We start from the raw sequence: 26,449 nt of genomic DNA, 5'->3' as shown, positions 1-26,449 counted from the left end.
TATTTTGATGAACTGTTTTCTAGCTCAGAAAGCGTATAATGTTCTTTGCCTTAATAAGCCTGGGCAACAGAGAGAGACCTTGTCTCAATAAATAAATAAATTCTTGTCTTTATTTTAACGAATTTTTTTATAGCTCAGAAAGTGTACAATGTTCTTTGCCTTAATAAGAAAGGAAGAGTTTGACTACTTGACAACGGAAGACCTTCTAATTCCCAGATTTGATAATCTATTCACCTGAAGGGCTTTGACTCCTGGGACAAGCTCGCCATAGCTCTGAGCCTTATTTGGCTTTTCTAAGGTAGGAGAAAAGAGATCTTTTACATCCAGATCCCTATTCTCAGCTCCAAGTACAAAGGTTAACCTGATTTCTGAAATCCATTATTTTTCTAAACTTACCGGTCAATAAAACTGAGTCAGTCCAGATAATGATTTTGAACCTTGGACATGGGTAGCTTTACCTAAGTTCAAGGCACAGAATAGAAATAAAGATGCCCCCAAGTCCTCCTCGACCATAGTAAATATTCAGCATCTACTGATGACTTCTCTGATCCTAACAGTATCAGGCAATAATCATGGGAATCTTTGTGTAATGCAATACAGCAGGGCTTACCAAGAGGTACTATGGAATGAAAAATGGGAGCGTGGGCTGTGAACTTAACTTTCACCAGGCTCTAATGAATTTCCTTACCCCTGTTTCATACAACAAGTGTGAGGATCAAATACATATAAAAAGTCCCTGACCTGGAGTTCGAGACCAGCCTGGACAGCATGGTGAAACCCTGACCCTACTAAAAATACAAAAAATCAGCTGGGCATGGTGGCACGCACCTATAATCCCACTTACTCAGGAGGCTGAGGCAGGAGAATTGCCCTCTCTGGTGCCAGGCATTCTTCACTGAAGTTCCAATAGAAGGGAATTTCCCTTCCAGTCTATGGAAAATCTGACACAGGAAATAGCCTCCCTGTCAGAGGGCATTGGTGATGGTCTCCAGACTGCTTGCAGCTCATCCTCCAGTAGGGGCTGGAGCCCAGGCCCTTCCCAGAGTCTCCTCCCCTCACCCACCGACTCCAGGGATGGCTGGGAAAAGGCATTATGTTGGTGTTGTCTATGCCTGTCCCCTGAGTAGAAGGACAGCTACCTCTGGACCCCAATGCAAAAAATTCTCCAGGAGTGAGAGCCCTGGTTTTGTGGCTTCCTCAACCTAACCTTCCTCACTGTCTCTGAAGCCTATCTATAAATGAGTACACAAAGCCAGCCCCTATGTAAAAGCCAGCCCACTTCTACTTGTGGAAGCCAGCCCACTTCTACTTGTGGACTGACAACATTTTGGTTGGCTTCTACTGAATTCAACAAACAGAGGCTAGGGTTTGGACATGGCATTGGACACAGTAAAAACGTAGTCTTACTATGCTGTCACAGAAGGGGACAGAGTTTCAATGAGGTCTCATCATGAATTACACAATAAGGTAGATTATTTAGATGGTAGATTGGCTCTATCCCTTGGTCTGCCTCTTTGTGGCCACTTTCCTGCTCATTATTATCTCCCTCAAACATGGAGAAGGAAGAGAGACAATCTCTCAACTCGACATGTCACTTCCCCCACACTGGCACATCTGTCAGGGCCCAATAGACTGCAGAAAGAGCATCTTTTTCTCCAACTTTTTCTGGGTTATGCCTCTTTTCTCTATTAAATGCAAAATTTGCTGATCTAAGTATACATTTTATAGCACATCTGGCAGTTTGAATGATGTTATTTACAAATGCTATAAATTGAAGTGCTAGTTTTTCCTATGTTATCAAAGTTTTCAAATAAACCAATAGATAACTCTCCTAAACTAACTCAGCTATTATAATCTGTTGAAATTAAACAGACAGTGAATTATCCAGCCACATTTTCCCCAAAGTCTAGGTCAACTAGATTTGACTAGCTATGCCAGGGCTCTGAAGATTTAAAGATAAAATGTCTACAACTAGTGCTTATTAAGAAAACTCATTAAAGTACTTTAAAAACAAAGTCTGGTCTGATAATTTTATGCTATGAAAAGGAATCCTTCTTTTAAGTGGCTATAAAAATTATGCAACATCAAAAAATATAAAATCTATTTTTGTCTGAACTGCATTTGTTCCTTATATGAAGATCATCCTGAAGGAGGCAACTGAGATTTAGAAAAAATATTTACAATAAAGCCATAACCTCATGCACATTAGCTAAGTAAGGCTAAAAGGAAATAGCAAATAAAATTATAGAAATTTACCTTTTTTTTAAAAAAAAGAAAAAGGTATATGGATAACTCCCATTAATACTGATTTAAATAGGAATGATAAAATTTATGAGTGGGTGTAAAAGCAGAAGATTTACAGGCTAACTATTGAACATGATACTGTTTTGCTAGACAACACCATAAGATGGATGAGCTGTAACGGTGACTTGGTTTATCTAAAAAGCAGCTGCTCTCTCAAGTATGCGGTCTTTCCAAACAATGTTAAATGCTGTGATTCACTGATTAAATATGAAATGTTTCCACTCTGAAATTCACACATGATGTTTATGTGGACGATGTACTCAGAATTATGACACTGTGATGACAGGCAGAAACAATGTGAGATCCGGAGTGGCTGCTCAGTGCAGAGGAGACTGCCCACTGTGGGTCTGCACATCACCTCCCCACCACCAAGTGGGTAGCCCTGACCACACATCTTACTGCTGGGGTTATACACAGGGCAGTCATAAATCATCACTGCAATATTTATAACTTCTTGCCTTGAACCAGAACCAATTAAAAACACACTTGGAGAACATGTTCTCTAACATCCTCTTTAAAATATTTATATGGATCAACTTTATTAAAAGTGAATAAACAGAGATAATATGGCAAAAAGAAATTTTCCCAATATTAAACCCTTGATGATACTTTTTAATTCACTATAAGGAAAAGAATCCACCAATAGTAGATAGCTACTTATTTTTGCTGAGTGTCCTCTGCTTTTCTGCATGCTCCACAATCTTTTCTTCCACATAGAGCCCCTTCCGCTTTCGTACTGCGTTCATGTACTTCCGGGCCTGGTTCTCAGAGTCAGCCTTCTCCCCGAAGTGCAAGTACTCCTCCTCAGTAGTTGGCACCCAGAAGGGGTCACTGGGAATGATCTTGTAAAAGAAGATGACAGAATGTGCAAGGTTAGGCATTTTTAATTTCAAACCTTATTCACTGAGCTCCCCAATTCATATAGTCTTAGCTAGTGATAAAAAGTTAGGCAAAGAACAGCTAAGCTTGCTAGGAATGGTAGTAAGTATGAAGAATTGGCCGGGCGTGGTGGCTTACACCTGTAGTCCTAGCACTTTGGGAGCCAAGGCAGGCAGATTGCCTGAGCTCAGAAGTTCGAGACCAGCCTGGGCAACAAGGTGAAACCCTGTCTCTACTAAAATAAAAAATAAAAAATAAAAAAAAAAAGAGCTGGGTGGGGCGGCATGTGCCTGTAGTATCAGCTACTTGGGAGGCTGAGGCAGGAGAATCGCTTGAACCCAGGAGGCAGAAGTTGCCGTGAGCCAAGATCGTGCCACTGCACTCCAGCCTGGGCGACAGAGTGAGGCTCCATCTTAAAAAAAAAAAAAAAAAGTATGAAAAATCATGGGAGGTGTGAACAAATGGAAGTAGAGTCAATAAAACTTGTAACATACATTATTATTCTTTGCTCATAATTCCAGTTCATAACACTAAGGAAGAAAACTATTAATTTTTAATAATATAATTTTAAAAAGCTTTCATTTTTGCTAGGATATATCTGAGTGTTAATATCTTTGCCATCAATATTTTGCCTTTGTCCCCAACCTCAAGAAAGATCAACACATGTAACTACTATTATTACATATTTTTTTTATTGAAGAGACAGAGTTCTGCTCTGTTGCTCAGGCTGGAGTGCAGTGGTGCAATCATAGCTCACTGTAGCCTCAATCTCCTGGGCTTAACAGATCCTCCTCCCTTGGCATACCAAGCAGCTAGGATTACAGGTGTATGCCATCATGCCCAGCTAATTTTTAATTTTTTTTCTGGAGGTGGTGGGTGCATGACATTGTGAATGGAAAAAATGCAGCAAAATGTTTACTTTAAAATGTTCAATTTTGGGGGAGGCTGAGGCAGGCAGATCACCTGAGGTCAGGAGTTTGAGACCAGCCTGACCAACATGGAGAAACCCCATCTCTACTAAAAGTACAAAAAATTAGCCAGCCTTGGTGGCACATGCCTGTAATCCCAGCTACTTGGGAGGCTGAGGCAGGAGAATCTCTTGAACCTGGGAGATGGAGGTTGCAGTGAGCTGAGATCACGCCACTGCCCTCCAGCCTGGGCGACAAGAGTGAAACTCCATCTCAAAAGAAAAAAAAAAAAACGGTTCAATTTTAGGTTGTATGAATTTCACACCTCAGTATATTATTTTTAAAAAGACAGACTTAAAGAAATTTCCCTGAATACAGAATACGGCACAGAGAGATGGAGATTAGAAAAAAAAAAAAAAAAAGTCTGAAAGGAAAGTCAAGAGCCATCAAGTATGTACAGGGTATATCTAACAGGAGTTCTAAAACCAAAAAACAGAGAACAGGATGAGAGTCTTCAGATGGAAAAACTTCACTGAGTCTGGACCAAGATAATAAAATAATCCACCCCTTGTGACAGTGTTGAAATGCTGGAAATCTGTGGGCACCTGCATCTCCTGAGGCTCGATTCTGACCTACTAGACACTATAGAATGGGAGGTGTGAGCCACAACTGTGCTTCTTGCTCTTGAACAAAGGTTGGAAACAAAGCAGCTGCCTGTGTCCTGGTGCTGAGGCAGGTACTGAGAAAATCAGAGAGAAAAGCCAGATCATCTAGAGAAGAACATGAATCAGACCAACGAGAGGCTTTGCATCAGCAACAGCAGTTGCCAGTACACAATGAAGTCCTTCAGAGTGCTAAGGAGCCCCAGTGTGAGCCTACACGTCTTTATCTAGTTAAATAAACCATTATCAGCGAACCAAAAAAAGCCTCTGTTGGACAGACTTTAAAACATATCTCATAGACACTCAACAAAAGAACTAGAAATATCTTTTAGAAAAGAGTCCCTGAAGGAAAGGGCAGACAGTAAGAAGTGAGAACAGCCAGGGGGGCACAGAGGCATTATCAGCACTAGAGTAACAATTCTGGTGGGTGACAACAAGTCTACAGAAGCAGTGTCTTGAAGGGAACCCCATTAGAGGTTTGGCAACAAGGGGCAGAAAAGGAGACAAGGTCCAGGAATTTGGTGGGGGCGTGGGTAGGTAGAGTGGCAGACAAGGGCGAATGGATGGAATTTAGACGAGAAACTGCAGTAAGAAGGAGGAGTGGGGAGGAAGCTCGGTCCTGTGGACCTGGCCATCTGAAGGGGTTCTTCTGGGTCAGAGGGTGTGTGCTACAATTTTGTGGGCACAGCAGTTCCAGAGACTCAATTCTAATTCACTAGCCACTGGGCTTAGGATAGCAAGGCTCATTCTAGACCATTCACCAGCAGACAATGTCACCATGATACCAGCCGGGCTGAGTCAGTGTGGGCTCAGGGCCTGGGCAGGAGGAAGGGAGGGAAGGTGGTTGCCACTCAAAACAGCCTGACTGGTCAAAAGCCACCCACCCAGGGTGAAGGTAGGTGTAGCTGTGTAGGGGAAGCATGAGGGAGCCTGTGGTAATGGAACAATTCTGTATCTTGATTACATAAAACTACATATGTGATACATTTTTATAGCACTACAGACACTATAGCACTACAGCACTATAGCACTACAGCACTATAGCACTACAGCACAAACTCCCATGAATACACAGAGCAGAAGAAAGGGAGCCTGCATCTTTGATGGTGTCCCTGAGCCATGGTACCAGCCCTAGTTGCTTAAACAATTACTATTCTGGCATTATGGTTCTTGCAGCTGAAAACACTCATAATCTATCAACTGATACAGGGTTGTTGTGAAGATTGAAGAAGATATATGAAAGTCATATGGTAAGGCACCTGGCACATCCTAGATTTGTCTGGCTCCAAAGCCTGCCCTTTGCCATGTTTGCAGACTGCCATGAAGACTGAGTTTATCCAAACATAAATTGCACAATGATACTAGCTAAGTCAAGTGCATATATTATAACTGGTGAAACCTGAACAAGCGCTATGGGTGTATCAATGTCAATGTACTATAAGAGATGGTAACACTGGGGAAGGAGGGGTGAATGGCGCATAGGACCTCCTTGAATATATTTTTTGGTAAAAACATATGTTTGGTAATATATTTTTTGGTAATTTTTTCCTATGAAAAAAAAACTATTGTAATTTTTTTAACACTTTTTTTTTAAGACACCCGGCCACAAGTTATCATTCTCTTTTGTCTGAAGGTAAAATTATCAACATTTGTAAGAAACACAAACTATTTTCAGAATTGGTTATTCTGCTTTGCTGGTGGGAGGGGTGGGGTCTGTTCCTCATATGTGAGGAAACAGGCAGAGAGAATGCAATGAGTGAGAAGAACCAAGTGAGTCTGTCTGGAATCAAACCCAGAGAGTGAGGAGTAGGGGTTGGCACTTCACTGAATCGAGGAGCAGGCACTGAGGCCAGAGTGAACGTGGTGTAAGGGTTAATTGCACTGGCTCTGGAGCCAGGCAGTTTCCCTTCAATGCCAGTTCTCTACTCGCTTAGCTGTGCAATCTTGGGCAACTTATTTCCAATCATTTATACCTGGGTTCTCCTATTTGTAAGGATGGAATGTTAAAAGTCCCAATAACATATGACTATATGAAGACATCTTCACTACTTTTGCATCTGTGTGGAGAGCCTGAAGCCACCTGCCTCAACATGCCCAATGAACTCTGAGGACAGGGGAGATGGAGTAACACTAGAGAGCTTGAGGCTGGTTTTGAATTTCCTTAGTGGAGCAAAGAAAAAGCCACCCTTTTATGGTTGTCCAGCTTGTGCTCTACAGAAAGGCCCCTCCAGGCCACAGAGAGGGGCTTGATATCAAACTGAAGAAAAAGGTGTTTTTTTTTTTCTTTTTTTCCCTCACTTCCTCACCCAGAATTCAGCGGCCTAAAGTAAGAATGTAGTTTTGCAACTCAACAGCCTGAAGGGGATGCCATTTTCGAATCATAAGAAGGCACCCAAGTGCAAACTGTTGCCCTAGGCATTAAGGGAAAAGAAAGCCTAGAAGGAAAAAGCTCTGGGTGCTCCATTTCAATTTTTTGCCCAGTTTTCACTATGATTACTGCTGGCAGGTGGAAAATACCATGTCCAAAATAAACTTGTTTGGTGGTATTGTAATCACTTCACCCGGTATGAACTTTAGCCCACCCCTCAGGGTAATCTCAGTAATAAGTGGCAAATCTTGAGGTTATGCTGACATATATGTACAACAGCACTGGTTGGTAATATTTTTTCTTTCTGTGTCTGTTATTAGCTCCTTTTCTTCCTTTTTCATAGAAGGGTAAAACATAGAAAGAGAAATTATGAGATTGCTGACTTCAAAGGTTTCCTCATGGAAAAATGCCTGTAATCTTATTTTCTCTATTTTTTGAAGCACTTTCTCTCAAAAGCTCTTGATTGTAAATTATATGGTGTGGTAGAATACAAATGAAAAGAAGTGCCTTGGAGTGAGAAGCCATATCTCAACAACTGTGTTATTTCTAAACCTAACTATGGGGGAAAAACCAAGACAGCCAAAAAACATCAGATCAATGACATTTAATTATAATGTAGTTTTTAAGATTTCAAAAATTTGAAGCTTTTGGGAACAGGACCATGACAGGTGGCAAGGACGTGGCAGAAGGATGGTACAAAACTGGGGCAAAACTTTTCTTGAGAATATTTTTCTCTCAAGTTATTAAGAGACTTATTTTTAATAACAAGATGTAGCTAAGTCAGAAAGTAATATTTTTTAAAAGTATTAAATGTGTAAGATCAATTTTAAGATTTTTTTTTTTTAATTTCTGAAGGATAAAGGAGACGGACAACCATCAAGGCTTTTAGGTAACAAAAACTGCCTATTTGGTAAAATCTTGCTGTTTTTATACTAGTTGTTCCTAAACATCCATTCTCTACCTTTCTTTGGTAATAGATATTTCAGGTAGGCTTATAGCCACCTAGATTCAGAAGGTGGAGGCACACTTTTCCTATAAGGAGCTAGACAGTAAATATCTTAGACTTTGCAGGCCACATATTATTTCTATCACAGCTACTTTACTCTGCTTAAAAGCAGCCATAGAAAATACATACATGATTGGGTACAGCTGTATTCTAACAAATTTTATTTATCAAAACAGACAACAGGCCATAGACCTAAAGACTACACTACCCAGCCTCCTTCTTAGGTGGGGCCTTGTTAGATGTGGTCAGATGACTGGTTTTGGGCATTGGGATGAGGGTGAAGTAATGTGTGCAAGATTCAGTTTGTGTCCTTAAAGGGAAGGAGTATATCTTACTCTTCCTCATCCCTATTCTTATTGGCTGGAATGCAGATGTGATGGGGGAGGTAGAACAGCCACTGTGGACAATTAATGGGAGCCAAGTGTTGAGAAAGGCAGCAAGCCAGAATGGGCCTGGGCTCCTACCACAGTGAGCCACATGTCAGCCCTAGTCTGCCTCCCTAGACTCAGAAGTAATCTCTGCCTTATTTGAGCCACTATATTTTGGGATCCCTTTATTAGATCAGTCTTACCTGCTTCCTAATATATCAGACAACTAAGAAATGAAGGGAACTTCACACATTTTTCTAAAAAAAATGCTTTATAAAAATTACTTTTGAGGATAAGACTGACTATAAAATGATGAGATTTTAAAACAAAAAAGAATCTACAAATTCAAATGAATCATTCTTCCAATAATGATGCCGTTCAACAGCTTTGAATGCCTATTTGGGATCTGCATTTACAGACAATCCCAGTGATTACTTAACCTATATCCTCTTTGTTCTGATCAAACATACTATAACCCAGTTTTATGCACAAGTGTTAATCAAGGCCATCTTCATGCGATGGACTTCTCATCTCTGAGATATTCAGAAGCATGACTTGTGAATTCTGAGGGCAGTTTGCAGCAATGGTAATGCCAATGAAGAAAGCATTCTCCCTCTCAAGGTCATTAGGTTGAAGTGGACTGAATCTCTCTAGTTCTAAATATCATTTAGCTGTATTGCTTTGCAATCACACATCTGGTCACTAAAACCTGTGGTAGAGGATGTTGTAATGATGTTTTCATTAGAGCCATCAGTAATATATTTACACTACATAGTTCCTATTTTTCAGGCACTGCCTTTTAAAACCCATCCCTTGTATTTCTCACTTGGTTTGTGTTCTTATATCAAAGCTGAATGCCGAAAACCAAAACCAAAACCAAAACTAAAAAGTTAGAATTTTGGATAAATGAGAAATTACTACCCACAAGCACAGGAATTAAAAAACAAATGTTTGGTGGGTACTCTTTTCTACATAATGAAATTCAGCAATATCTCATCAGATATGATAAGCCAGCAAAGCCATCAAAACACCATTAAGTTTTCAGAGAAACATGCAAAAGTCAAGAAAAGATTCACAGTAAATTACTGTTAAAACCTAGAGTTTGTACTGACCAAAAAAATGTAACCTAAATCATAGTATTAACCTTGGTTCTGCCAAACATTAAGAATGTGAGTTTTTTTTTTTTTAAAAAGAGGAAAAGCAGACACAATGGAGTGCTCTGGACTAACAACTTCACTTGCATCAGTTTAGATGATAGGAACTTACTGAATTCAAATCAAATTTGCCCTGTCCAAAGTCAATTTTTCTAAAGTGCCACCCTTTTTTACTTCACTGATTCACTTGATTATAAATTTTGTTTTAAAAAGAAAGTTCTCCCTCAATTATTCTCATTTTCCATTCTCTTCTAAATTTAAACTCTTCTTAAAGTGTTCTGGAAAAATGGACCCATCAGGCTAAAGAAAGTGAGAAAGATAACAGCTTAGCATTGAAGCTAAATCATGAGTTTTGCTGAAATAGAGTTTAAGAAAAAAAACCACGGATTATCTGTGTGAAGCCCCGTGCAATGAATGCCACACTGCTGAGAGCAAGCCAAAAGGAATGTGGTATAGACTCAGAGAATGATCTACAAGGAAATAATCTTCGCATCAGCAAGGGCTGGTCAGCCACAATGTCAGGCACTAGGTTACATATTTGACCTAGGGGTGAGGAAAACTCAGGGAGGGTCCATGATTTGTCCAAATAAGTAGAAGAATATTTGAAACCAGGACTTTCTGACTCCAAAGTCAATGCTACTTCCATTACCTTACAAGCCTTCATGGTAAAAGGGAATAATGTGAAGTCATTTCAATTCTCTGTAAACAACAACAAAAACTGCTTTCTTAAAACAATCTTTCTACTTACATGCTTGAGTTTACAATTTGATTCCTGACCTTAGGCTTTTTCTTGAAAAGCAAATTGTTTTTTGCACATGCCCTGCAGTTTGCTTTTACCAGCCTTTTCTCAGGCGGCACCTTCTAATTGAATGTCCTTCTTCTTAGCTGGTTAATGTCTACTTTATGGATATGTTCAGGATGGCTGGTCTGACCTTACCTTTACCTCTTGTTATTATTTTTTCTCTAACTTACAATAGTGTGTTCACAATCTTTCCTTCTCTCCCCAGCAATGCGGATCTGTTAAGTTTTCCTTTCTGATTACAGATAAGGTTTGCCTTTTCATCTACCTTTACCTACACTGACAATGAAGGGTTCTGAGTAGCCGTTTCATTCCATTCTCATTCCACAACACCTGAAAGCCATGGAAACCTTGAATCTCCATAATGGGGACTGAAGAATACACAATACATAATAATTTAAAGCTACCCCTTGCAAGAAGTGTAACTGTTCCCCTCTAAATGCTGTAAATATTTTTTTTTCCCCAGAAGAAAATATTCTTAAAATTTCACATTCAAAAGGCCTGTGATTTTCTTCTAAAAATCTAAAATATATATTTGGATAAAAAAGGATTAAATTTTCAGCATCTTAAATTTTATATTGAATAAAAAGAACAAATGAGAGTGAGTGTGTGTGTATATATATGTGTGTGTGTTTATTAAAAACCACAGATGATCTCAGGCTCATTCAATCTGGATGAAAAAGCCATTTGCTTTCTTCTGTCCATTTGACTGAGCCATAGGAATGCCAAATGGCATGATCTGTGTTGTTTGCTACTCTTGGCCTCTTCCGTAGTGAATGGATCCATAGATGAGAAGGAAAGGAATGAATGTGAACTTGGATTTTTACCTCCCAATGGCTGAATACCAGTTGCGGGCTGGCCAGGCCACTTGTCCTCTTCCTGATTTCATCAGCAAAGCCAAAGCTTTCAGCAACAGGCAGCACAGCCTTGATGATGAACATGTCTGTTCCTTCTTTCATTTCTTCTTGAAGTACTCGACCTTCTCTCTTTGACAAGACAGCATAGACTCGACCTGTAAAATCATAAATATTTTAAAATCATGGATCAGTCATATGGCTTGAGCCACACCAAGACATGATTACCCATATACTCTGTAACAATCCACTAGTGATTAAATTCGTTCTCAATAATTTTGGTTTACAAAAGTAATGAACGCTTTTTAAGTGTTTATTTAAAAAGCATGAGATTTTTAGAAAAATTAGAAACAAAAAATAACAAAAATTAAATCACCCCAAACTGCACTGCTGCTCATAGACAAACTCCACAAAACAGCATGAGAAGAGGGAGATTTGTAAAAGGACCTTTCAATGTGGTTTCACCTATGAGCTATCTTTGGGTCTAAAATCCAATGATATGAGTGTGACTGGGCTTTGTTAAAGTTTATTAAATATTAAAATATTTTAATAATTATGAGACCTTATTGATACGCCAATGATAATTAAGATGGCATAGGCTATTTGGGCTTAGTAGGGAAGCAACTGGCATTTTTATACCAAAAATTAAAACCACACACATAAACATTTGCTCATAGTTTTCTTAAACTGGTAATATTTAAGTGGCATGAGTATTAAGTGTTTTATTCCCCTGAAAACTGATAGGTTTGGAATCTCTAAGGTCTGGTAACAATTTCTAGTGCCACAGCACAAGAATTCCACTAGCAAATTCTTTGGGATGACTCTTTTAATTCGTCTTTAGGCACAATTCTGCCTCACACTCAGGAGGGAAACATCTTCCCCTCTGATTGGTGTTCTGTATGAGTGTCTCTGGGAATGCAATATATTCTTTCAACTAGTAAGGAGAAGAGACCCTGAAAAGAATAGAGATACACTGAAAATCAAAGACAATCATGTAACCAGCAGATACTCTCACTAAAGCCTCCTCTTTCACCTGCTGCCTAAAAAATAATTTTAGTTACATAAGTGATCTATTGCATATATTATCCTTAAACATTTACAACACTGCTGTTAAGCAGAGTTAAAGTATCCTTTGACCACCACTGAGTCCTGGACCCTACTCTCCTAACTGCCAAGGTGATGAGTCTGGAGTGTCCACGACCCACTCACCTTTATTTATTTATTTTTTAAACTAGAAACTGAGGACACAAAGCCAAACTGTCTGACTCCCAAACTTTTCTCTCTGATTCAGATTTCCCCCTAGTGGCGGTTATTAGGAAGGGTAATATGAAACAAATGGCAGAAAATCTATTGTGTCATAAGGCCTCAAGGAAAAAAAAACTAAACTCTCTGATAAGCCTTCACCATGTTTAGGTTTAGCTTAAAAACAAACAACTTAACACTCCATTCGTAATGAAAGGCACCCCCTTTCCTCTTGTCTACTTCCCCAGCTAGCTACTACATTTTCTTCTTCCTTGCTTCCTCACATCTCTTAAACAGGTAGCTTCTCATTTCTTCACTATGTGCTCTTTCGTTAACATCTAGGCTCTCCTGTGCTCCAGGAAACTGCTTCCTTGAAATTTCACAATAATTTTCATATTCCTAACCTAAATGCTTTTTTTCTCAATTTTCATTCTCTGTGATTTCTCTGTGGTATCTGAAGCCACTGATTAGTATCTCCTCTGTCAACTGTCTCCAATCTTAGTATTATTCTCCTTATACTCCTGGCCTTCTGACCATCATTCTCTTTATTTCAGTATCTCCTGAACTACTTCTTATGGATATTCTTTGAAGCTTCATACTCTTTGAACAAACTCTCTACTCAGCAAGCCAACTAATTTATAGTTTGTGTGGTTTAAACTAATTTTATGCCTGGGACTCCTAAGACCATCTTATCTAAGCCAGGCCTCTCCTTGGATCTCCAATACCACTTTACAATGGATGCCAGGGCATCTCTGCTGTGAGAGCCAACTTCCTTTTAAAATTAACACATCTGGCCGGGCGCGGTGGCTCAAGCCTGTAATCCCAGCACTTTGGGAGGCCGAGATGGGCGGATCACGAGGTCAGGAGATCAAGATCATCCTGGCTAACACAGTGAAACCCCGTCTCTACTAAAAAATACAAAAAAAACTAGCCAGGTGAGGTGGCAGGCACCTGTAGTCCCAGCTACTTGGGAGACTGAGGCAGGAGAACGGCATGAACCCGGGAGGTGGAGCTTGCAGTGACCTGAGATCCGGCCACTGCACTCCAGCCTGGGCGACAGAGCAAGACTCTGTCTCAAAAAAAAAAAAAAAAAAAAAAAAAAATTAACACATCTAAGAATATATTATCCACTTCAAAAGGCAACTCCACTCTCCCTATTCCAACCATTTCCCCATCATTCATACCAGAAACCTCATAGTTACAGAATCACACAACAGTGGGATAGAAGGAAACTTGAGGGTCAAGAAGTTCTACCAAAGTAGCTGTTTAAGCTCTCCTTGTATACTCTAAAACTCACTTCCTCCCAGGGCAGCCCATTCCATCTTTGGATAACCATAACAGCTAGAGAATTCTTGAGTCCCAAATATGTTCCCCTGAAGTTTCTGACAATCAGTCCTAGTTTTTATCACATGTGACAAGTTTAATCCCTCTCCCACAAATTACCCTGTAAGCTACTCAAAGACAGCTATCTTGTCTTCACTTTTCCAGGCCAATCTTGCAGTGACTACACCTGTATTTCCTGTTTTATCGTGGCCTACTTGAACTATTTGAACTACTATGATTTATCTACATCCCTCTTGGTATTTGGTACCTGGAAATGAAAACAATACTTCAAGTACAGTCTGAAAAGCTCCCAAAACAGCAGAATAATTATTATTTTCATTAGTGATCCCTTTTAGTTATATATTATTTGAGATATATAGAAAAAAAATCTTACCATAACACCTAACATGTGTGAACTAGTAATCTTTACTCCCCTATCTCATTTGAAGAAACGTTTTAAGAGCCAGGAGCAGTGGCTCACACCTGTAAACCCAGCACTCTGGGAGGCTGAGGTGGGAGGATCACTTGAGGTCAGGAGTTCGAGACTAGCCTGGCCAATATGGTCTCCATATCGCCACTAAAACTACAAAAATTAGTTCAAAAGGCAACTCCACTCTCCCCATTCCAACTACTTCTCAACTACTGAGCATGGTGGTGCATGCCTGTAATTCCAGCTACTCCAGAGCCTGAGGCAGGAGAATCGCTTGGAGGAGAACTAGGGAGGTGGAGATTGCAGTGAGCTGAGATCGTGCCATCGCACTCCAACCTGGGAAACAGAGCGAGACTTGGTCTCCAAAAAAAAAAAAGAAACATTTGAAGTTAGTCTACGGAAGTCAATACACAACAATAAAACACCAGGGGTAAAAAAGAATGAGGAAAGTGGGGCCAACAGACCATGAACAAGGGACCAGTGGGGACAAGCTGCCTGACTGCTGCTGCATGGGTCATGCCAGCAGGCTTAGATCAATAATTGTAATTGAAACTGAATGTAGTTAACATGTAATTTTGATCCATTCAATTTTAATTCCATGAAAACTATATCTTGATACTGGGGCACAGTGGAAAATACTATAATAAAACCTTCCAAATACACTTGGCTCTCATGATAGGTGTGTCCAACGCTTGGATGCATTCAAAGACCCTAAATGTGCCACTGTTATCACTGAGAAATTAACATAGCCATATCAATAAGAATTTCTGATCATATGGCCCTTGACTGCAAATACTTTCAGACCCTTTCCATTGGATATTTGTTCCATCATGATCACTTGTTAGTTCAGTCACTTAAATAAAGATCAGAGTTGGTTGAGTATAGCGGTTCATCACTGTAATACTAGCACTTTGGGAGGCACAGGTGGGAGGTACACTTGAGACCAGGAGTTTGAGACCTGCCTAGGTAATAAAAGAAGACCCTGTCTCTACAAAAAATTTAAAAATTAGCCAGGTGTAGTGGTGTGCATCTGTACTAAGGCACTAAGTAGCTAGTACCTTAGTAGCTATGGGACTAAGGCAGGAGAATCATCTGAGCCCAGGAGTTGGATGCTGCAGTGGGCTATGATTGTGCCACTGCACTCCAGCCTGGGTGACTAGGCAGGACCCTGTGGGAGGGAGGGATGGAGGCAGGAAGGAAGCGAAAGAGGGAGGTACCAGAGTACCCTACTATATGAAAGGAACCAGGGAAGAGAATTCATCAAGGAAAAAAACAGCAACAAAAAGCTTAATCAATTGAAACAGTTCTGATCAGGGCTCAACTATTAATGACTACACTATAAATATCTCAGCCTGTATTCAAGGCAGTAACCCACCCCCCTTCAGCTTCTCTAACTGCCAGACTCTAGAGTACACAGGGTACAGCCTCTGTACTCTAAGCCAAGGTATATCACTCACTGTCCACAGTACACATTTGAGGTTTTGCCAACTCTGAGCTCATAGTTTCTTCAACCTAGAATACTCTTAGTCCAACGCTATATTCAAATCCTTTTCATCATTCAAGGCCCATTCAAAAATAACTAGTTCCATGAAGTCTTCTCTGATACCCAAGCTAAAAAGAATCTCTTTACCATTTGGGTGAACATTATCTGTTCTTTTACGGCCTTATGGATTCTCATATATACATTTTCTTCTTCCATAATATTAAGATTAACCTGTAGATTCTACAGTCTTGAAAGCTGGAAGTTTGGCAATTAAAGGTATGTTGTTTTTTTCAGAATTTAGGAAAGGGAGTACTGTTCACAGTAATGTTTTCTTTAACAGTAAACAATCAGGAAACAATGCAAATTTCCAATTTCAGAATGATAGTTAAGTAAACTATATCACATCCAATTGATAAGATTACATGCAGAGGTTAAAATGAAAATTACGAATTCTAAGTAGCCAAATGAAAGCGTGCCTATAAAATAAATAAACCTAAAAAGCAAAATATTAAATTATTTTTATCATAAGGTTACAGCTATGCAAAATGTACTATTATGGACAAGTGCTGTAAAAGGAAATGGGAAATAAAGTTGGATTCCAAGGAGAAAGAGCTTTCTTCACCTTGTGATTCGTTATTGTTGGTAACACTTCTGCAATAACTTTAATTAAAAACACACACACAAATAAATTGGTAGGTACTTATTCTTATACACCAGGTCACACTAACCTTTTCCTTTTGTCACAGAGCTATGACTTCTGAATCAGACCAACATGGTTGACAGGATACAGATGAGCTTCAATCAAATAGGAGATAAAGCATGCTGCAGACACAGTGGGGAATGTAGGCTGGTTGCTACTACATAGATAGATCAGCTACAAGTTTATAGATAATTGATGTTAACAGGTCAAACCCACTCTGGAAAGTGGTCCTTAGTGAGTCTGCTAGCAACTCTGTGTTCTATTATAATCAGTGACTTAAAAAAGAAGGCATAATGATCAAATCCAAAGTGGACATGAAGTTGGCAGGTAATAAATACTGTGACACGGTCAAGATAACTGGGCAAGGACCCCAATTTTTTTATTTTTTAGACAGAGGGTCTTGCTATGTTCCCATGGCTAGATTTGAATTCCTGGGCTCAAGCGATCTCCTGCCTCAGCTATGCAGATGGGACTATAGGCATATGCTAGTAACGCCTGGCTAGGACCCGAAATGAAAATTGTGCTAAACCAATGAAGTGTACAGGATTTGACAGGTCAAGCTGCTGGAGACCAGCCTGCGCAACACTGTGAGACTCCGTCTCCACAAACATTAAAAACTTAGCAGGGCATAATGGCATGCCTGTGGTTCCTGGAGGCTGAGGTGGGAGGAGCGCTTTGAGCCTGGGAGGTTAAGGCTGTGGCAGTGACCCATGTTTGCGCCACTGTTCTTCCTAGCCTGGGTGACAGAGTGAGCCCCTGTCTCCAAAACAAAAAAAAAAAAAAAAAAAAAGGAAGGTCATGCTGAACAGCAGTTCCTATAAAACCAACTAGAAATGAGTTTACTTTAGGCTTAATAGTAGTCTTCAATGTGCTATGGTATAAAGAAAGCCAACTTAATACTAAGTTGCTGAATACAAAATTATTTCATCAATCAAAGCCCATTTCCAGAGACCTACTGTTTCAAATTTTGCTAATCCCAATTTCTCTTAAAGCTTCCCTAGAAAACCATGTTTGTGCACTAAATTCAACTGTATTTTACTTTCCAATTATTTTATATAATTAAGCTTTGTCACCTTATCTCTCAAAGCAGGAATCATGTTTAACACAGTATTGGCACGTGCAGCTCATTAAATCTTTGTTGAATTGAATTACAAAATGCTGAGGAAACGTAAAAAGAACCCTAAGTATAGAATAAGAAAAGGCTTAAAGGCCAGGCGGGTGGCTCACGCCTGTAATCCCAGCACTTTGGGAGGCCGAGGAAGGAGGATCATGAGGTCAGGAGATGGAGACCATCCTGGCCAACATGGTGAAACCTTGTCTCTACCAAAAATACAAAAATTAGCTGGGTGTGGTGGTGTGCATCTGTTGTCCCAGCTACTCCGGAGGTTAAGGCAGAAGAATCGCTTGAACCCGGGAGGCAGAGGCTGCGGTGAGCTGGAATCGTGCCACTGTACTCCAGCTGGGTGACAGAGTGAGACCCCATCTCAAAAAAGGGGGGGAAAAAGGAAACAGCGAGGCCGGGCACAGTGGCTCACGCCTATAATATCAGCACTTTGGGAGGCTGAGGCAGGTGGATCACTTGAAGTCAGGAGTTTGAGACCAGCCTGACCAACACGGAGAAACCCCATCTCTACTAAAAATATAAAATTAGCCAGGCGTGCTGGCACATGCCTGTAATCCCAGCTACTAGGGAGGGTGAGGCAGGAGAATAGCTTGAACCCGTAAGGTGGAGGTTGCGGTAAGCCGAGATCGCACTGTTGCACTCCAGCCTGGGCAACAAGAGTGAAACTCTGTCTCAAAAAAAAAAAAAAAAGTGAACAGTGACACTTATTAAGAATGTTTCTGATAAATTAAAGTACATGTGTTCCAACAATATTGGCATTTATTCCTATGTGTAAAAAGATTAAAAATATCTCATATATTCCATAAATATACCTACTACATACCCATAAAAATTAAAATTATTCAAAAATAAAAATTTAATAAAAGGAAGAACTACAATAATCATAGCTGCAATTAAAACTCTTAACTAGGCTGGGTGTGGTGGCTCATGCCTGTAATCCCAGCACTTTAGGAGGCCGAGCTGGGTGGATCACCTGAGGTCAAGAGTTTGAGACCAGCCTGGTCAACATGGTGAAACCCCATCTCTACTAAAAATACAAAAAATTAGCCAGCCTTGGTGGCGGGTGCCTGTAATCCCAGCTACTTGGGAGGCTGAGCCAGGAGAATTGCTTGAACCCAGCGGGGTGGAGGTTGCAGTGAGCCGAGATGGTGCCATTGCTCTCCAGCCTGGGCAACAAGAGCGAAACTATATCTCAAAAAAAAAAAAAAAAAAAAAAAAAACCCAAAAAACTCTTAACTAGTACTATCTAACAAAAAGAAGTATTTTAAAAATGTGAAGTTATTACCAAAGATTTTTAAAAAATGAAGAGCAAAAAAAAAAAGGTTAACAGATTAGAAGGAAAAAATACAAAAAGAATTCAATGACAAGCAGGCAAAAGCTCAGCAATAATCAAGTTAATTACAGGGACATTTCATGGGTAAAAAATGATAATAAACCACATCTTTAGAAAAGTGGATTTTAGAAGTATAGAAGGGCATTTTCCTGAAATTATTTCCCCGGATAAAATGATTTTGAGATTATTTTCCTACAAAATGTCCCATTTTGACCATATGCAAGTCTATCCATTTATAGAAGGATTTCTTGTTTTAACAATCTATGTAGAAAAAACTAAGTTTTAAAAAAAGACTAAGGAAATTCATTTTGCTAAATAAAAAAGACCTGAAATCAACTAGTGCCGATTCTTAGAGAATCAAAACAACAGTCAGCAAAGTCTGAAGTCTTCTCAGAAGATCTCTAAATATCCAGACAGGAAGCAAAAGGCCTTAGGAACACAGAAGTTCTTTTCATTTCTTTCCAATTGAAGGTGTTGATTTAGAAAGAAAAAGGAAAACACAAGTGAACAGCTGACTGCATTGATAGACCCTGGACACTAGAAATTGGTTATCAATATAAAAGAGCCCCTCAAAAACAAAAAGAAAACAGGCCTCAGAGGAGATTCTCCAGTCTAAGCAAGAGGACTTCAAATCAATTTCAGAGAGAGAGAGAGAAAAAAAAAAAAGCCAGACTGTCTCCAAATGTAACTTATTTTAAGGCAGTGGATGTGGTAGTTGGTTGGTCTCAGGGGCAAAGCATTAAGACAGCTGACCAGTGACAATGGTACAGAGACTGCATACCAACTCACATACACACAGTTGCCACACACAGGGTAAATAAATGGGGCTTCTTAGAGGGCAGTGAGGCCCAATACAGTGACATTTGTACCTGGGTGAGGCAAGTCAAAATGATCCTTTGCTCCAGAGAGAGAGGGTTAAAATACATATTTCTTCCTGGAAAGTGGCAGAACTGACTCTGATGGCCAGGTGGGGAGTGCCAGGATAAAAATATAAGGATAGGATGACAAATGATATTTTGAGGTATTATCTTAGGGTGGCCTGGTCACATGCTGTGTCCAGGTGGTGATTTCCTAATAGAAATGAGAAAATGAACACAGAGTGGTGACTCAACAGGGGTGACTCAACACTCTGCTAGGAATTCAGTCTGATAAACACCAAAAGCTGATTCTGGCTTCACGTGTTGTACTGAACATTCATCTTCTCAGAAAACAAAGGACAAATGCCACTCCAAATGAATAATGTAGAAGAGATGGCAATCTGGGGAGAAAACAGGTGTTCCCATTATTTTGGGAGGAAATACATGTTCCCATTATCTTGAGAGAAGGGATAGGCACAGACCTATGCGGGCCCTGGACTTCAGAAAGGATCATTTTGGCCGCATGTGGTGGCTCATGCCTGTAATCCCAGCACTTTGGGAGGCCGAGATGGGCAGATCACTTGAGGCCAGGAGTTCGAGACCAGCCTGGCCAAACAGCAAAACCCCATCTCTACTAAAAATACAAAAAAAAAAAAAAAAAAAAAAAATTAGCTGGGCATGGTGGCGCATGCCTATAATCCCAGCTACTTGGAGGCCAAGTCAGAAGAATTGCTTGAACCTGGGAGAAGAAGGCTGCAGTGAGCTGAGATCGCACCACTGCAGTCCAGCTGGGGCAACAGAGGACAGGAAAAAAAGAAAAAAAGGAAAGATCATTTCAAACACAGAAAAAAGAAATACAACTAATACACACCATGACACCATGGGTTCTAGGATAACAGACCCTAAAATAAAATTCCTCTGCAGAGTAATAAGAGAGTCTAAAAGAAATCAATCACGAATGATTACAATGACAGGAAAAGGAAGAAAGCCCCTCCCCAACCCGTATTTTAAGAGGACATGCACAGTAGATGGAAGAAGAGGATAGCAACTCAGGTGGATCAGTAGCATGTCCAAGATGCTCAAAATCAGAACAAGCTGAGTGTATGTACCAAAGTAAAAGAGCTAAAGACAGTGCAAAGAGCTTTTTCCAATACAGGTTGAATATCTCTTCTCCAAAATGAGTGGGACCAGAAGTGTTTTAGATTTTTCATTGTTTTAGATTTTGGTATATTTGCATTATATACTGTTTGAGCATCTCAAATTAAAAAGTTCAGGCTGGGCCCGGTGGCTTACACCTGTAATTCCAGCACTTTGGGAGGCTGAGACGGGCAGATCATGAGGTCAGGAGTTCGAGACCAACCTGTCCACCATAGTGAAATGCCGTCTCCACTAAAACTACAAAAATTAGCCCGGTGTAGTGGCACATGTGTGTAGTCTCAGCTATTCAGGAGGCTGAGGTGGTAGAATTGCTTGAACCCAGGAGGTGGAGGTTGCAGTGAGCCGAGACCATGCCATTGCACTCCAGGCTGGGTGACAGAGTGAGACACCATCTCAGAAAAAAAAAAAAAAAGTTTCAAATTTTAGATCATTTGGGATTCTGGATTTTCACATTTGGGATTCTCAACCTATATTTTCAAAATAAGGAGACATGTCTTGTGTACAACTTACAGAAACTAGAATCATGTTACAGAGGATAGCAAGAAAACAGGGGTTCACAATACCTATGTTACCTATCATTCTCTTCAGTAAGGAGAATGGTGAACAAACTACAACAAGGGGAACAAGCTGAAGTGGGAGAACACTGAAGTTCAGGATAGCTCAGAAGTTGATGACTAAGTACTTAGCCTTCTTAAATGAGTTCAAGTCTCCAGGACCAGAATTATATCTCACAATGTTAAGAGAATCTGCCCTTTTGAGAAATCAGAAATAGTAAGGTAGGTACCAGACTACAGGAAAAAGGTAAATAATGACTAAACTTTTTGAGGATATAAACACTGGGTTCCGTAAATTGCAGACTAGAAAGCCATATGCTATTTTTCTGTAGCATTTTAAAGAAGCATTATAGGCATTTGTTCATGTTTATACAAGTATGAGGTAAATCTTGGGAGACAACATGGACTTTCTAATACAAAACATTAACCTAACCTTTTTTTTTTTTCTAACATGATTGGTAAGCTGATAATTTACCAATTATCAGGGACTGTTGAAGATGCAAAGGACCTTAACTTCATCAAAACATTTGATTTTCTACCTGAGTTTTATTTCTCATCAGACAAGGACACATGAAAAAAATGAGTAAGAAATCAATGTGTTAAGATGGTGATGATGTGACTTCTTTTTCTTGCCATTAAAATTTTTCTCCTGTAAACTGTTGTAACGTGAATTATGTTATATAACTTAAGAAAAAAATTAAGTATATAGACTCAGTACTCACACATAAAATATAGGAGTTCATACAACTACATAATTTCTACAGTCTAGTCAATTACCAAAAATTTGCTCTTTGGGGAACAGAATGGGAAAACATAACTTTTTTTAAAAAAAAAGAAATGGGATTGATTTGACTTCTCACATGAATTAATGAGAAGATGTAATTGCTAAATTTCATTAAAAGAAGAATGTTGTATTTCACGTAGGAGGTAACAGTGTAGACACAGACGTGTTCTCTACTGGTTGGAGGGTATGTGAGGTGCTGTGTTCAAATACAGTTGCTTTAAGAGGGATGCTGACCCAATAAATTATGTCCAAAAGACAACAACTGAAATGGTGAAAGGATACAGAAATCATAACAGAAAAATAGGTGAAGGATTTGGAGAGTTTTTCTCCTGGATATAAAACTAGAAAACTAATGATTTCCTTCAAATACATAGAAGTGTTATTGCATGGAAGACAGATGAATGGTAGTACAGATGATTGGAAAGTAACAGGTGACCGATATTTTGCTCAATATAGGAAAAAACACCATTAAATCATAAAGCTGGCTGTGCACTGCCCATCAACAGAAGTATTCAAATAGTGGTGGTATAAGCATTTGTCGGGGTAGGAGAGACTGGAGAAAAGCTCTTAGGTCTTCTTCAAAGATGTGAGGGATTAAGATTTCTTGATTTTTAACTCTTACTTCCGCCTTCTTAAATTAAGAAAATTCTCAATGAAAATGAAAAATAGTATCTGAGAATAGTCTAGATTGGTGTTTCCCAAACAAATCTACAGATTCCATAGCTGTTAATATGAATGCTGTATTCAAATAAGGTTGAGAAGCACTGTACATGACATGCCGTATTTGGAGATTTGATTCACAATGCACACTGGCCTTAACCCAGCTATTTTTCAAATGCTGCTACTGATGCTCAGTTAGTCTCACAAAAACCTTAATGTGATGGAGGCCTAAATTTCTTCTGAAGAAAAAAAAAGAAAGCTTAAATTTCTGCTTTCAGGAATTAATCAGCAAAAGAACCTTCCTAAAAAGAATGTAATTAACCACATATTGACTCAAAGGGCCTCAGGGTTAGAGGAAACTTAATAATTTGGCCGACTCTCTCATCCAGGGCTCAATCCTCCTTTATATTCTTTTCACTACTGAAACAGTTCCATGATCTTGAGAGAATAAGAGAACTACTGTGTGCCAGGTGCTGTTCTGGGAACTGTTGGATTTTCACATTTGGGATTCTCAACCTATATTTTCAAAAAATTGAAATATTTAAAAAAATTGTGTTATTTTAATCTTCACAATCTGTATGATTATCCTCTTCATTATAGGTAAAGAAAGTAAGTCTCAGTGAACTAATATCAGTCAAAAGTCCAAAGAGCCACTAAGTGCCAGGGCTTCACATCTCCTGAGATCTTAAAGGCTGTTTCTCCCAAAGAGAAAAAAATCAGGAATAGGATTTGATATAATGGTTAGTAGTGACTAAAGCCCAAAATAATTTTCTTTTTCAGAAAGGACCCAGAATTCACAAAAACCCTTTTTTGTTATGAGTACAAGAATGTTGCCTTATTCTTTGATCATTTTCAGAACAACTTTGGTTACCCAGACTGATATGCTTATTTGCTTGAGATAAAATGCGGCACAGGTTTGGATGGTAACACATACGAGCAGTTTAAACTTCATTTAGCAGACCTCTCATTATAGAAAGGATTCTATTTGTTGCAAAAGAAAAGATCTTTAGTAGTCAGGTTTTTCCCCTCTCAAGATTTTAATATTTATGACATCTGGCTTTCAAAGATCTTACTTTGTTAGTAAATCAGAAGATGGTATAGCTTCTGCAAAACACACTAAATGAATTTAAGATTTTTGGGTCTGCCGGGTGCAGTGGCTCATGCTTATAATCCCAGCACTTTGGGAGGCCAAAGTGGGTGGATTGCTTGAACTCAGGAGTTCGAGACCAACCTGGGCAACGTTGTGAAACTCTATCTCTACAAAACATACAAAAAACTCAGCTGCACATAGTGGTGTGTGCCTGTAGTCACAACTACTTGAGAGGCTGACGTGAGAGGACTGCTTGAGCCTGGTAGGCAGAGGCTGCAGTGAGCGGAGATTGTGTCACTGCACTCCAGCTGCGGTGACAGAATGAGACCTTGTCTCAAAAACAAGATTTTGAGTCTAGGAGACTTCACTGTTATTCAGGGCATTTCTTACTATCTTTACCTTTTTTTCCTTACCGAGAACATCACCGGTGGCCACGATGTCACATGTGTACATGGCTGCCATGAGGCGCTGAGGTTTCACTTGCAGTGCATAGCGACATGCTTCTTTCATAGTGGCAATTAGCTGTCCTGAGATAGGTCCATAGCAGTCAGTGAGTGGAGATTCTCCTTTCTGGGATGTCCTCTTCTCAAAGGCCTCAGAGCAGCCATCTTGTAGCTCTTGGTTTTCATTTCCACCAGAACAGGTTTCATTTTCCTCCTGTCCCTCTTTTGCCAGATCACTTGCCCCTTGTTCCTCAAATTTACTTAGGTCCCATTTTTCCAGAATAAAACAGACACCCATGAGAGGCTCCTCACACATGGGGCCAGAGAGGGTTGCCAGTTGGAAGCCACTCACAATGCTATTGCCCAAATCTCGGTATCTACTGGCTTCTTTTGAAGCTTTGGCAGCTGGACCTGTCCATATTGAGTTCTGAAAGTCTTCACTTTTATTGACTAGTATGTTGGGCCCACATTTTCTTGGGCCAAATGACCAGATTTGGTCAACAATGTTCCTCCATCTTCTCCCTGTTAGGTGTTGCTCTAGTTTTCCTTTGAATTCCCAAATTTTCTCTTGGGTCTTCTGATGAATGACCTGAGTATTTTCACCCTCATTCAAAGAGGATGTCAACTGCTCCATAGAACGAATCAAATCACTATTTTCCTCCAGAATCTGGGTGACTTCTTCTGGAAGGGGCATGGCTCGAACACTGAGCGTGGCAAGTTTATTGGGAGTTGTTATGGTGATTAGTCCAACAGAGTCAACTTGGATTCCTTCAGGGATTTTGTTTTGATCTTCTTTCATTTGGTGTATGACTGCAACTTTTTGCTGTTTGCCTATTTCTTCATTGACCATGTCAACTTTTGGGGGTTTTGTGATTGTTTCTCTGAATGGAATAATAGGTTCAGATACACTGATATGAATCTTTGCAAACCTACAGACAAATTCAAGAGAAATAACAGAAGGTTAAAATCAAAACAGCATCAAAGCTCCTGTGCAGAAATTATCACACAGTGGAGATTCTGTAAAAACATAGGAACATAAAAATTATCTTACTATGAAAGATCTGCAATTTACATTATATCACAATTCAAAAACTGCTTTCTTTCTGGTTGAAAAGACTACTTCTAATGGGAATATACCTCCAGGGAAATCCTTGCATGTACTGGAATTTCACTCTTTTTTTTTTTTTTTAATTTTCAAGATATATAAACTACCCCTTTAGATAAGAAAGTTTTGAGCAGAAAATAAACGTTTTAATATATGAAATATGAATTCTTTAAAACAGTATTTGCCAATCTAAGAGTGTGGACAAGAAAAGCTCAATGATTAAAACTCTAAATAGACATAGAATCACAGAACCTCAGGATAGCTAGTCAAATCTTCACAATGTATTTGGTTTTGATAATGAGGCTTATAGCAAGGCTAGCATGATCCATGAGTTTGTCTAGAGCAGCACTTCCAAAAGAACTTTCTGCAATGGTAGAAATGTTCTATATGTTTACTGTGATTGCTGAGCCCTTGACGTGTCCAGTACAACTGAATAAATTTTTAATTTTATTTAAATTTAAAAAGGCATATATAGCTACTAAGCATTTGAAATGTGGGCTTGTATGATTGAAGAACTATATTTTTAATTGTATTTGATTTTAAACAGCTGTATGTGGGTAGTAGCTACTCTTCTGGACATCATAGCTCTTGAGCCCCAGTCTGCCATCAAGTTCAGAAAGTACCTTTTTCCACATAATATCAAGTTTGATACTGTTGTATATTGCATATTTACAATCTTGTTAAATATTCACAGGATATACAAGATGGACTGGACATTGTATGTTTTTAAAACTACTTTGATATTCAAACCTGACAAACACAGTATATATATACTGTAGTTCAATCTTACCTAAGAATTCAGATATAAAATCTAAGATAAAATAACAAAAACTAAGGATATGCAGGTGTGTGCATTAAAAAA

The 26,449-nt window shown here is 39.4% G+C and overlaps 1 protein-coding gene across 3 annotated transcripts in view; it reads right to left on the bottom strand.

Moving 5' to 3' along the window:
* Positions 1 to 2,802: 2,802 nt before the first annotated feature.
* EFL1 (elongation factor like GTPase 1) overlaps positions 2,803 to 26,449 on the bottom strand; it is a 156,626-nt gene continuing 132,979 nt past the window's right edge. The window contains exons 18-20 of one of the 3 annotated variants that reach the window (XR_004431857.1): positions 24,439 to 25,411; positions 11,276 to 11,460; positions 2,803 to 3,146 (exon numbers count right to left, since the gene is read on the bottom strand). Coding sequence is in view for 2 of the 3 variants with exons in the window: in XM_033189201.1 (XP_033045092.1) it covers positions 2,958 to 3,146; positions 11,276 to 11,460; positions 24,453 to 25,411 (1,333 nt within the window). In the remaining variant the exon portion in view is untranslated. The remainder of the gene's footprint in view (positions 3,147 to 11,275; positions 11,461 to 24,438; positions 25,412 to 26,449) is intronic. The other 2 variants (XM_033189201.1, XM_033189202.1) reach the window with 2 other exon arrangements.

This window comes from Trachypithecus francoisi, unplaced genomic scaffold (assembly GCF_009764315.1).
Source record: "Trachypithecus francoisi isolate TF-2019V2 unplaced genomic scaffold, Tfra_2.0 Lachesis_group3, whole genome shotgun sequence".
NCBI lineage: Eukaryota > Metazoa > Chordata > Mammalia > Primates > Cercopithecidae > Trachypithecus > Trachypithecus francoisi.
The sequence above is the reverse complement of the archived record's forward strand: the minus strand, read 5'-3'. Positions and strand labels throughout refer to the sequence as shown.